The sequence below is a fragment of the Notothenia rossii genome (genome assembly GCF_949606895.1).
Source record: "Notothenia rossii genome assembly, chromosome: 6".
NCBI classification, from domain to species: domain Eukaryota; kingdom Metazoa; phylum Chordata; class Actinopteri; order Perciformes; family Nototheniidae; genus Notothenia; species Notothenia rossii.
Genome location: NC_136909.1, coordinates 66,116,916 through 66,129,611, shown reverse-complemented (window position 1 = coordinate 66,129,611; position 12,696 = coordinate 66,116,916). Strand labels below are relative to the sequence as shown.

General features: G+C 42.0%; 2 protein-coding genes across 3 annotated transcripts in view; one reads left to right on the top strand and one right to left on the bottom strand.

Moving 5' to 3' along the window:
- herc4 (HECT and RLD domain containing E3 ubiquitin protein ligase 4) overlaps positions 1-11,128 on the top strand; it is a 26,573-nt gene extending 15,445 nt beyond the window's left edge. Inside the window, exons 15-24 of one of the 2 annotated variants that reach the window (XM_079688715.1) lie at positions 7-126; positions 227-325; positions 405-572; positions 672-815; positions 3,586-3,752; positions 3,915-3,981; positions 7,266-7,348; positions 7,998-8,181; positions 8,513-8,615; positions 9,984-11,128. In XM_079688715.1, the coding sequence (XP_079544841.1) occupies positions 7-126; positions 227-325; positions 405-572; positions 672-815; positions 3,586-3,752; positions 3,915-3,981; positions 7,266-7,348; positions 7,998-8,181; positions 8,513-8,615; positions 9,984-10,192 (1,344 nt within the window). In that variant the 3' untranslated portion in view covers positions 10,193-11,128. Of the gene's footprint in view, positions 1-6; positions 127-226; positions 326-404; positions 573-671; positions 816-3,585; positions 3,753-3,914; positions 3,982-7,265; positions 7,349-7,997; positions 8,206-8,512; positions 8,616-9,983 lie in introns of both variants that reach the window. The other variant, XM_079688714.1, reaches the window with a different exon arrangement.
- On the bottom strand, positions 11,129-12,696 carry cox5b2 (cytochrome c oxidase subunit 5B2). Its single transcript, XM_079688717.1, has 4 exons — positions 12,530-12,696; positions 11,798-11,868; positions 11,622-11,721; positions 11,129-11,358 (listed from the first exon to the last, which is right to left on the bottom strand). Exons 1-4 carry the CDS (start codon positions 12,630-12,632, stop codon positions 11,246-11,248), a joined length of 387 nt encoding a protein of 128 aa, XP_079544843.1. The 5' UTR covers positions 12,633-12,696; the 3' UTR covers positions 11,129-11,245.

Below are 12,696 nucleotides of genomic sequence, written 5' to 3'. Positions count from 1 at the left end.
TTTCAGGTGAGCGAGAGAGCAGGACACATCATTGAGTACGATAAGTTCTACATCCATGAGTTGGATGACCTGATAGACATCAGAAATGACTACGTCACATGGATTCAGAGGCAGATGTACCCACTGGTGAGTCCGCTGTTGATGTCAGATCCACAATTCACTTAATTACATTTGTCTGGGTTAATTCCCCAGTTTGAACCATTTATTTATGCCTCTGTATCCTCAGGGTCAAGATGGCGTGGTGACTCTGTGCAGGTATCCCTTCGTGTTTGATGCCCAAGCAAAGACCACGCTGCTCCAGACTGACGCTGTCATACAGATGCAGGTGATAAGGAGCCTGTATCTGAATGGTTGAAACATATTAATGTGTCAATCATTCATCCTCCCCCTTTCTTTCTTTATAGATGGCAGTGGACCAGGCACAGATGCAAAACTTCAGCTCCATGTTCATGCCAGCTGTGGAATCAGTCAACCCGTGCCTCATCCTCATCGTTCGGAGGGAGAATATTGTTGGAGACACCATGGAGGTCCTCAGGAAGTCCAAGAATGTCGACTACAAGAGACCCCTCAAGGTCAAAGCTGTTATAATTGATATTACAAATGTTGTCGCCATTTCAATTGAAACATCAAATGTGCTGCCAATGCTCTAATGTATGCGACGTTCACGGCAGGTGATCTTCGTGGGAGAAGAGGCCGTCGATGCTGGAGGCGTCAGAAAGGAGTTCTTCCTCCTGATCATGAAAGAGTTGCTGGATCCAAAATATGGGATGTTTCGTTACCATGAGGAGTCCAGGCTCATCTGGTTTTCAAACAAGGTACTTACTGTGTAATTAGGGCGAATGGTGTTTACAGCATTCCACTATTGTTATTGTTCTTGTTGTTTTTCTTGTTGTTCCTCTTGTTGTTCTTCTTGTTGTTCTTGTTGTTCTTGACATTTTACTGATAGCAGCCAGCGTTTTTAAACTATAGTTAGAAATGTAAGAAGTTTATTTCTCATTCAGAACAATGGAAAGGCTCTCCTTTCACTGCACATCACCATGGTAACCTTTGATCTCTGGGCTCACACACAGGTGTTTGATAACGTTGTCACCTCAAACACAAACACACAGACTGGAGTTTAACAGACTGTCTCAGCCTATTATTTTCTGTCTGATGGAGACTTCGTACTGACTTCAACACGTTCCACATATTTTATACATTATTGGCGACGTATGCAGGGGCGGTTCTAGGGGGGGGGGCAGTGCCCCCTAACACTGCCTTTGGACCCCCCTGTGGCCCCCCTGAAAAGGGAAAAAAACGATTATTAAACGATTTCTTGGCTGACGGAATAGGTGGAGCTAACGATATTTGTAATTCTAGTCGGACCCATTAGAGAGAGCACACCTTTATCTATTTCATATAGTTGTACAAAATAAAGTAAGAAATCATTCCAATGTGTACTACTATAGGACAGTAACAACAATTTAAAACAGTTTGAAAGGGGAGTGATTAGTAAAATATGCATAAATAAAAAGAAAGAACGCTAACTAGGTAACATAAGATAAGAATGAACAAGTTTAAAGGTCCCATTTCATGGCCATTTCCACTGATCATAATTCCATTGTTGAGGTATACTAGAATAGATTTATATTGTGCAATTTTCCAAAATCACTTTGGTTTCTCATACAGCATCTCTGTAAACTACGTGTATTCACTGAATTTCACTCTCTGCCTTTAACGGCTTGTTGTAGCTCCAATAGCTCCAGCCCCCACCCTCCCTGTGAGCACAGTGTGCTCTGATTGGTCGGTTCACGTTGTGAATCGCGCTGAGCTCCGTGGAGGTGTGGTTTCATTGTTTAGCGATACACAGCGAAACACAGCCAAACTCACCCTGAGCACACACAAAGTCCCAGCCGAAGTAAAAACAATAAGTGTGGCTTGATATTGAGTAAGAAAACGCTGGGAGAATGGGTCTGCAGAGAGAATTTCGCCGCGATCCCAACTGTCTGTTATCAGCCTGCAGCCAGGGAGGAGAAATCAGCAGAGCTGCCTGCACTGAGTGTGTGTGTGGATTGGTAAATTTGGACCAATCAGCGGGGGCTTAACGTAACGTCTCCGCGGGCGTAACGTAACGGCTCCACGGATTGCACGTACCCGGAAGAATCAAATTGATGATGACGTTTCACCAACGAGGTGTTTTGGGGAGGTATTTTCTGTGTTAGAGTTTTACTCGCTACAGGGTGTACTTTAAGGATTTTGACTCTGCACACCGTTTACATGCAGAAAAACCTTCATAACACACAAGGGGACGGGTAATAACCGGAAAAGCATGACATGGGACCTTTAAATGATTTGTTATTGGTTGTAATCATATTCCAAAGATTTTTGGATTATTGAAAAGTATACAGCTCCCTTTCATCTGAGTGTTGAGAGCTGTATCCATAAATTCATTTTATGCTCAAAGTGCACCAGATTGTTGCATTTCACTTCAACATTTAGCCCCCCTCAGAAAATAGCTGGCCCAAGCCTGGCCCCCCCCCTGTCAAATTGGTCTAGAACCGCCACTGGACGTATGCTTTTATTTCAAAGGTTTGCAGTTAAAATATTCTGATGCTTCTCAAAGCGTTTTTACTTTCTCTTCTCTTCTTAATACACATTCATTCACTACTACTTACATTTAATATATATCTCCTTCAGCCTACTTTCAGCTGCAGAAAACCATTCAACTATTAACTTATTCAGCTATTTCAGGACATTGAGGCTATACATTTTGTTGTTTATACTTTTTTTAAACCTTTTCTTTTAAATATGAAGCTTCTTCACTATTTTTCCTACTCTTCCAGTTTAACATTTCACTTTCAAGTTTTCAACAAAGTCATTGCAATGCTTTTGAGCTGTAACAATTTTGATTCAAATCATTTCACTTTTCTGCATTTCTCCGCTAAGTTCAGCAACACACTTACTTGGTTTTTGTTGCTAAAAGCAGCTACAGAGACCATTCAGCTAATGACATATTCATCTTTTTCTGCATTTTCAGCTAAATTCAGCAACAAATGTACACAGTTTACAGCATTCTTACGCACTTTCAGCAGGAAATGCATTTTCTAGTTCACTTTTGGCATGCTCATGCAGCTATAATATCTCTGGCTGTAGTTAAGTGGACTCTTAAACATCCCTCAGCAAAGGGGGACACTGAAGTAGTCGTATTATGAATGTATAAGTAATGGTAATAGGTAATGACATATCCTGTTAGCATTTTTTACAGTATTTTAGTTTTCTTAAATACTGTATAATCTGAATTTGTAGGAGGATTGATTATTTAAATAATGGGAGCTACCCAGTATTTTATTATATTTGCACACTCACAAGACTGCATACAATCCAAAAAATCCCCCCAAAATAAGAAAACCTCCCCACAAATGAAGGAAGAAAATAAACCGTAATAAAAAAGTGAAAACCTTTATTTGAGGTAAATAAAACAATAAAACATGATTATTACCACACACAGCACACATTCCTCAATTTCCCTTTTTGTTTGCCTGTATTTAGATGAATGAAAACACCTTGACTCTGTGCTCTAACTAACCCTTTGACTGTCCCTTGCAGACCTTTGAGGACATCGACCTGTTCAACCTCATCGGGATCGTCTGTGGTCTGGCCATCTACAACCTCACTATAGTGGAGCTCAACTTCCCCGTGGCCCTTTACAAGAAGCTCCTGAAGAAGAAGCCAACACTGGAGGATCTGAAGGAGCTCATGTCAGATGTGGGAAGGTCAGATCATGTTTATGAATGTCAGTGTGCCATGGTATTTTCCTAACTGCGTCTAAAAGTCTTTAGATGCTGCAATTAATTACCACAGAGCATGTTAATTAAAAGACTCACCAAATGTCCAATGAAGAAAATAATGTATAACATTTCTGTCTCTTTATCTAGGAGTCTGCAGCACTTACTGGACTACACAGAAGACGACCTTGAGGACACTTTCTGCTTGAACTTTACAGTAAGGTTGTACTTAAAAATAAAATAAAAAAATACTCTCTTTGGTGGATGAAGTTTAAAATAAATAGTTGGTCTATACCAGGGGTTTTCAAAGTGTGAGGCGCGCCTCCCCTGGGGGGCGCCAGAGAGCTTCAGGGGAGGGGCGGCCGCCAGAAAAAAATAAAGAGAAATAGTGAAATATAGCTAGATAACGGCTCTGGCTAAATGTATGCGAGCGGCAAAATATGGATAGATTTTTAGTGAAGTCACCTAAAGTGAGAGAGGAGACAGCGCCTGCCAAAAAACGGAGGAAGTATGACCATGATTATTTGAAGCTAGGATTTTCATGGACCGGTCCTGATGACACTCCACTGCCACAGTGTGTTATCTGCAACGAGGTGCTAGCTAATGACAGTATGAGACCTGGGAAACTCCGGCGTCATATTGAGACGAAACACCCATGTTTGGGGACCAAGCCACAGGAGTTTTTTGACCATAAGCTCCAAGAATTGCAGTCACAGAAAACTGTCATAAACACATTTAGCACTTTGAATACAAAGGCAACTGAAGCATCATACAGAGTGGCGTTACGGATATCTAAGGCAGGTAAACCTCACGACATTGGTGAAAAGTTACTCCTCCCTGCTGCTAAAGATATGGTTTCAGTAATGATGGGAGAAGCTGCTGCTGCCAAGCTAGATGTGATCCCAATGTCTGACAATACCATCCAGCGCCGCATCTCAGACATGGCATCTGATGTGAAGGAACAGGTGCTGGACGGTATTCGCGAGAGCCCTTTTTTCTCCATTCAGCTGGACAAGTCTACCGACGTCACTCACTGTGCTCAGCTAATGACATATGTGCGCTATATTAAAGAGCTCAGTGTCCAGGAGGAGTTTTTATTTTGTCACCCTCTGCCAGCTCGCACTACAGCAGAAGAAATCTTCAAGGCTTTGAATGGTTTCATGCAGGAGAATCAAATTGATTGGGGCGGCTGTTGTGGAATATGTACAGATGGCGCAAGAGCAATGACAGGTCGCCACAGCGGTCCGGTAAAAAAGGTGCAAGATGTTGCCCCTGCCGCTGTATGGAACCACTGCATCATCCATCGCCAGGCCTTGGCGACCAAGAGGATGCCCAAAGAGCTGCATGCGGTCCTGGATGAGGCAGTAAAAATTGTCAACTTAATTAAATCACGCTCCATGAATGCCCGTCTCTTCTCCATCCTCTGCAATGAGATGGGCGCTTATGTGATTTGTGCGAGGAAGTTCTCCTCTTCCTCACCGAAATCAACTCCCCACTGGTCAAGCACATGGAGGACATGAACTGGGTTGCAATGTTGGCCTATCTGTCCGATATATTTGACCGGATAAACCTGTTGAACACCTCTCTGCAGGGCAAAGAGTGCAATGTCTTTTTGGCATACGATCAGGTCTCTGCATTCAGGAAAAAGTTGGACCTGTGGTGTTCTCATGTTGAACGGGGCTCCGTGGAAATGTTCCCAACGTTGGCAGATGTTGTGGGGAGGGCAGGACTGCAACTGGACTCCATACAACAGGTGGTCATTGCGCATTTGAAGGGGTTGCGTGAGCAATTTGGAGAGTATTTTGGAGAGGAGACCTTGGCAAATCAGTGGGTGAGAAATCCATTCTCTTTCCCAGTGACACCCCGTGATGGACTGACCATGCAAGAGGAAGAGGCTGTACTCGAGCTGAACTCGAATATGGACTTGAGACAAAAGACGAGTAAAGTGTCACTTGCTCACTTTTGGCTGTCTGTGGAGACCGAGTTCCCCGACCTCGCCAAAAAAGCTGTTCAAGTGCTCATTCCCTTCACCTCCACCTACCTGTGTGAGTGCGGATTTTCCACTTTGGCATTGATAAAAAACAAGTACCGGTCAAGGCTGCAGCCAGAGGAGGATCTGCGTTTGTTTCTGTCTCCATTGCATCCCCGCATCACCCGCCTGTGCGCATCAAAGACGCAGACTCATTGTTCCCACTGAAGTAGGGGTGAGTGTAATACGGAGGCAAAGTTGGCGTTCAGTGTGTTGCCGGGAGCATAGGATGTATCCACGATGTTAAAATGTTTTAAAAATGTGTTTTGTTAAGGGAAATGTTTGCATATATCTTCAGTTGTTTTATATATATATATAGAGAGAGAGATTATGTCTATTATGTGTAGGGATGTAGTATTATTATTGTACCACTATGGGGCAGGCTTGCGTCATATGTAAATGAGGGGGTGTTAACCAGATCTGTGTGTGTTGTGTAGCATTCTAAGTTATCTCGGCTGAGAGAAAGGATGCACACAGTGCAGAGGAAAATAAACCATGCCCAAGGGCTAAACAGTTCATCATCTCCGTCTCAAATATTTCTCTCCGAGTGCAACGTTTGAGGAAGCCGCCATCCTTAACCTCAACATAAAGACAAAGAGGTTTAAAAAAGCTATTAATGTTTTAAGGAGGTGACACTCAGCCAATCATAAAAGAGAAAGGTAGACAGCGAAAACAGAGAATTTTTTGACATGTTCTCTTACTGGACCTCTTTGAAATGCAATGTAATACCCCTGCATTATAGCAACAACAACAATAATATTAATAATAGCAATAATAATTGGGAGGGGGGGCGCGGCTGTGATTATGTTCTCTGAGGGGAGGCTCACCTTCCCACACTTTGAAAACCCCTGGTCTATACCATATCAGCAAACTCCAGAGATGGCAAAAGTACACACATCCTTTACTCAAGTAGAAGTACAGATACTCGTGTTTAAAAAATACTCTGGTAAAAGTAGAAGTACTGACTAAACTTCTTTACTCAAGTAAAAGTAAAGAAGTATGGGCTTCGAAATGTACTTGAGTAAAAAGTACCCATAACTACCAACTGTTTTAAAGAGTAACTGACCTCCCTTTATATTAATAGAACAATAATGTCATTGTTAGCTAATGAATGTTTCGAAGCTGAATAAAAGTTTTCATTGGTCCCTCTTCTTTAGAGAAGACCAGGAAATGATGGATACACGGATCTTGTTCAAATCAATAGGCACGCAATTACTCTAAATAATAATGATCACGCCACCAAACGCAGATTAAAACTAAAATAAGGAGCCTGTTTTGAAAATGTAAGAAGTGGAAAGTACAGGTATTTGTGTTAAAAATGTAAGTAAAAATAAAAAAGTCATCAGAGAAATAAGTAGTGGAGTAAAGTACTGGTACCAGAAAAATGTACTTAAGTACAGTAACAAAGTATTTGTACTCCATTACTTCCCACATCTGGCAAACTCTAAACATATTACCTTTTTTTTTTACAGATCACAGAGGAGAACTATGGTGCTACAGAGGTCCTGGAATTAATACCCAATGGCGAAGACATCAATGTCAATAAATCAAACAGGTAAATTGTTGACCCGGTAACATTTAGATGACAGGAACAATGCCACTCACAGGTCATACATCATACACCATGGGTGTTTCTCAATCTTGAGTGCGCTTGCTTGATAGCACATGTCTTCCGAGCGTCTTGCTTCAGAAGCGAGGCAAGAATACTTCCTGGCATTCGGAAAACAAAGAGTGGAACAGGCTAGCAAGTGTGCAGGTGTGCGTCATATGAGAGGCCCCCGCCTTACATTTTCCGCCACAGATTTGGGGAAATTGGTCCGTGTGCAAAGCATTGTGGGGATTTTAAGACCTCGGAGTCTACACATGTGCAGCCTCGAAATTTCTCCAAACGAAGTACGCCGGGTTCGGTAGAATTCCAAGTATGCTGGACATTGGAACAGTACTTCGGCGGCACTTGATTACGTAGTATGCTTGAAATAGTGGCTCTGCACTAGCTTTACTCGCGATTGAGAAACACCCCATATGTAGGTGATGCAGTAAACAACGATTATACCATGTGTTTTGTAAATCTCCTTATGTGTTATCTTGGTGGAATCAGCTTAATCATTTTAATCTTTTTTTTTTTTAATTGTAAAAAAAATCTGCTCATATTGATTATTAACTATTGCATTTCACTTTTTAAAATCCCTTTCTTCTTCCTCTAGACAGGACTTTGTCAATGCGTACGTAGACTATGTGTTCAACACATCAGTGGCCCCGCTGTTTGAGTGCTTCCACGCGGGCTTCCACAAGGTGTGCGGTGGAAAAGTTCTCGAGCTGTTCCAGCCGAATGAACTGCAAGCCATGGTGATTGGGAACACCAACTATGACTGGACGGAGCTCGAAAAGGTCTTCTTTTATATAATGATCAATGTAAATATTTCAGCTCTTTATTTTTGGACTTGTGAAACTTCAGATGCTCAGATAACCTTTTCTCTTGCCTCTGGGATTCCAAACTACCCTTGTAAAAGAGGGCATATTTATGGGTTTTGTATGACACCAACATTTAAGAACAAATTAAGTTTCTATAACTCAAATAATGTTTCCTCTTACCTGTTGGAAAGTTATTTTCCCAAAATGTTTGAAACCTTAAACTTAAAAATGGTTTTACATGCAAACTAAACTGATATTGAGTATCCCATTTGAAATATTACCAATAACTTATGTCTTCCCCCTTCAGAGTACTGAGTACAAAGGGGAGTACTGGGCGGACCACCCCACCATCAGGCTCTTCTGGGAGGTGTTCCACAGTCTACCTATAGAGAAGAAAAAGCAGTTCCTTTGTAAGTGATACCTACCTAATGGCGCTTTTCCATTGCAGCGTGTAGCACGGTTTAAGCGGGCCGGGCCAAACCAGCCCCGCTTTTTTTTGCTTTTCCACTAGGGGTAGTTCCGGCTCAGGGCTACTTTTTCACCTTTTTTCTGGCCCTCCAAAATCGAGGTTCTTACCGGGCCAATAACCGGGCTGAATATGCTAAACTAGTGACGTAAACACTCTCGACTGCTGAATGGTCAGAGAGAATCGAAAATGCACATATTTTACCGCGATTTAATTGTAATACACGTTTAAAAATGATGCCGAAGTAACAACATACTGATACTGGTCTGCAGACAAGACGGCAGGCGAAAAACCTTTTAAAATGCGTGTTTTTCTGAATAGAGATCGGATCGATCAGGCTAAGCTAACGTTGCATATGCTCCGTCCACACTCACGGCCCGTCTACACATCAGCGTTAAAAAAGTCTTCCAACGTCTTCACTTTGCCTCGCTTTTCGCCGAACTGCATTGTGGGGAAGCAAAGCGAAGATTTCTAGGATTTCCAGGATTTTCAGGATTCAAAAGTTGAGCAATGTTCAACTTTTGAAGCTGAGGTGGAAGCGTCAGCCAATCAAATCCCGTTTATGCAAATCTGACAGTACAAGCGCTAGCCAATAAAACTGTGTGCAAGCTGGGAGAGAAATACCACAGTTCATTTTCTCATATTCCAAACGAAAAATTACGGTAGCAAATCACCCGGTTCTTTACGACCAGTAACTATTTACCGGGATACAAACCGGAGGAACCAGGCATGGAGGGAGGTGGCAGAGACAGCGGGAGAAACTGGTAGGTTTTCGCCTGTTTGGGGAGTTTATACATATATATATTGCTCGCATAAAATCCCCAGGGTCTTTTGCTTTGTATGTCAGGGGTGGGAGATTCATGTGATTGGTTGTTGGTCGCGTTGCTCGCAAAAAATCCCCAAGCTTTCAGACACGCCCACCTCCAAGATTTTTTTAACGCTGCTGTGTGGACGGGCCTTCACAACAACGGCCTACAGACATAAATAAACCAGCGACTGTATTCGCCATGACGCAGACAGTCTGTGGTTCGTACTTCTTTAACTTTTGTCTAGTTTCTGAACAGATATGAGGAGCTGTGAGCTCTGAGCGCTAACAGCTGATGTTTTGGTTTTGTGGTTCGCATTGAAGACGACGTCACGGCAGTCTTACGCAGCGTTTTGTGTTTAGCTGGACAAGTTTATTTTTTATTTAACAGGGACAGTGCACATTAATTTACATTCTGGTAAATGTGCCAGAGTTAGCCAAGAGGCTATTTTTCATCTGTAGTCCCTGGACAGATTTAAATTAAATATTTATCTCTTTCCCCAACAGTGTTCCTCACAGGAAGTGACCGCATACCCATTCTGGGCATGAAGAGTCTGAAGCTGGTGATCCAGCCCACAGGTGGAGGAGAGCAGTACCTACCTGTGGCACACACCTGCTTCAACCTGCTGGACCTACCCAAGTACAGGAGTCTGGCAAACCTCCGTGATAAACTTCTCCAGGCTATAGATCACAATCAAGGCTTTAATCTCGCTTGATGGCACACAGAAATGCCTCGAACTTCATGTCCAGACTGCAACCACATTCCCAAATGTTTTGTTTCGCAGTCTGACTTCTGCTGTAAGAAATTGAACACTGGGTGGAAAGAGGAGGAGGCCACATGGAAATAGGAGTAATTAAGAGTTGGATGTCTAGACTATCACAGGTAATCTTGACTTTCATTCTCCAGCTATCTTTTTCTCATTGCATTACAGTATTTTATGCTCTTATTACAAGTCGATTCACATTTTATATTGATCTTGTAGATATAATTTAATTCATGTTTGGATATGGCAAGTGGGATGAAGCAAACTACTGGCATGGACTACAGGGAATGCATACAACAACAAAAAAACCTGTAAAATATATTAAAATGCAGTAGTCGCAAAAGAAAGTAACATTTTAAGCTCCACTGTGGTAGTGGTTGCTGCATGACTACTGCAGTGATTCATATAGTATTTTACAGGAGACGCTGATGTTGTGTACACCCCCTGTGCAGTAGGACAATGTACACTAACTCTTTATGTTTGACTTAAGTTCTAATGTGACAATTGTTTGAGAGTGCAAGGCTTTTGCTTTAGATCCTGAATGGATTTGATTGGCTGTCAGCATTAAACAATCCACACATAATAGTACAGCCACTGAAATAAATGTAAGTTACTCTGGGGATAAAATGCTGTCCTGTTGTTCAAGGCTTTTTTAATCATCTGGATCATTTGATAATTTCAACTTATTTTTGGCCTTTTGGTATTATTGCTGAAAGTTAATTAATCAATTAAATTCAAGCATTTTCCACAATTCATTGTATGACATGTTATTGAGTTTAATACCACTCAAATTAGCAGTTTGGCTCTAATTTGCTGTTTGCCACAGCATGAGTGATGTTGATTTGCTCCCTTATTAAAAAAACTAAAAAAAGATTCCTATCAAGAAAATTGAGTTCAGTTCATTTTAATGATAATTTATGCGCACACATTGCAATATATGGCCATAAAGGAGGCAAATACGGACATCTGTGTTGTCCTGTTTGTACAGAGCTTGTCATTTTAGTTTCAGTGGGGCAGTTCATGGTGGACCAGCTGGTAGTGGGAACCACAGGAAGGACAGCGCTGGGCGTCTCCCTCGTGAAGCCAGAACCACACGATAGCAGTGTTGTCTTCCTCACCTGCAGAGGATTATATTTGGATTACCCTGGTTTGTAATTCATACAGATCATTGTACTTTGCTTTAAAGGGCAAACTATGACTGAACAAAGAATCCCAAAAATGTAGAAGATTGGTCAGAACTGCAAAACTTCATCACAAAAAAAACCTCACACAACTTGTGCAGTATAATCCAAATTGGCCCACCCAGTCGCATTCTCACTAATTACTAAATTGATATAAAAATGAAAATGTTGGAGGTGTTTCTTTAATATACATCACTTACAAACGCAGCCCACCATCCTTTGGTTTCCAATGCTTGGCACAATGTGAGGGTCCGCTTTGGTACCAGCATACTCCTTGGGCTTCAGCATACTGTAGGGATCCTGTATGTGTATTCATATGCGGTAAGTACATGTAAGGTTCAAGCACAGTATTCAAGTTGTTTGTACAGTAGCCTACCTTCCCCTGTTTAAGGGCCTGCAGGGCACGCCGCTCCAATCCAGTGGCCTGTTCGTCATCTGTCGGTATTCCTAAATGCCAACATGAAATTGCTTTGTTAGTTAATACATTGTATTTAACTCCAACATTTTTTTTAATGGGAAGTAAATGCATGTAAAAATGTTGGTTGTGCTGTGTGCACATTACAGTCAGGCAGCCAGTGTAGTTGAGTGCAAGTGAAACTGCACGTCTGCAAAGGAAGCCACCCACTCCACCCTGCTGCTGTCCCATATCAGGAAACTGGCATTAAACCAAAAATACGCCTGCCAGAGGAGGTGGGTCTATCAAAGGCCTTCCACGAGTTTATGTCCAGATGACCTTCATGTTATTTATTCAAACGTTATAAAGTTACATTAAGGCGGAAGCTATTGATGTTTCGGTGCTACATAACCGCCCCACATGACATAAATGCACCACAAACAGAGAATTTATTACTGCGTATTAATATTGTCAAAATGAAATCTTATTTATCCTCTCAATAACAAAAACAACAGCGTAGCGAGCTAATATCGCACTGCAGATGTCGCATTTTATATAGCTTGTAGGCCATTTAACTGCGCAATAAACAAAAAATAACTTTAATACAGACAAGACAAGCTCCTTCTTCATGACCACTGACAGGGAGTTTTACCGTACCCCATGTGCCTGACTTGCGGTTTAAAGTCTTATTTTCTCGGTGATAAACAGACGTACCTTTCCCTGAGGACATGGCACGGTGGATCGGTCTAGCCACCACATTGCTCCTCAGCCTTAATGTTGTTTGTGTACAGGCTCGAAGAAGAAGACGTCCCGCCATTCTGGTCACACTCTCAGGTATCCAGACTGATCTGAGACTGCTCTGCGCTGGACTGAAATGACCC

Bases quoted from the DNA above. Each gene is read 5' to 3' on its own strand.
- cox5b2 (XM_079688717.1), bottom strand. From the start codon at position 12,632: ATGGCGGGACGTCTTCTTCTTCGAGCCTGTACACAAACAACATTAAGG. The intron at 11,722-11,797 runs GTAGGCTACTGT...ATACACATACAG, and splicing joins AGGCCCTTAAACAGGGGAAG to GATCCCTACAGTATGCTGAA. The intron at 11,359-11,621 runs GTAAGTGATGTA...AATCCTCTGCAG, and splicing joins AAGGATGGTGGGCTGCGTTT to GTGAGGAAGACAACACTGCT.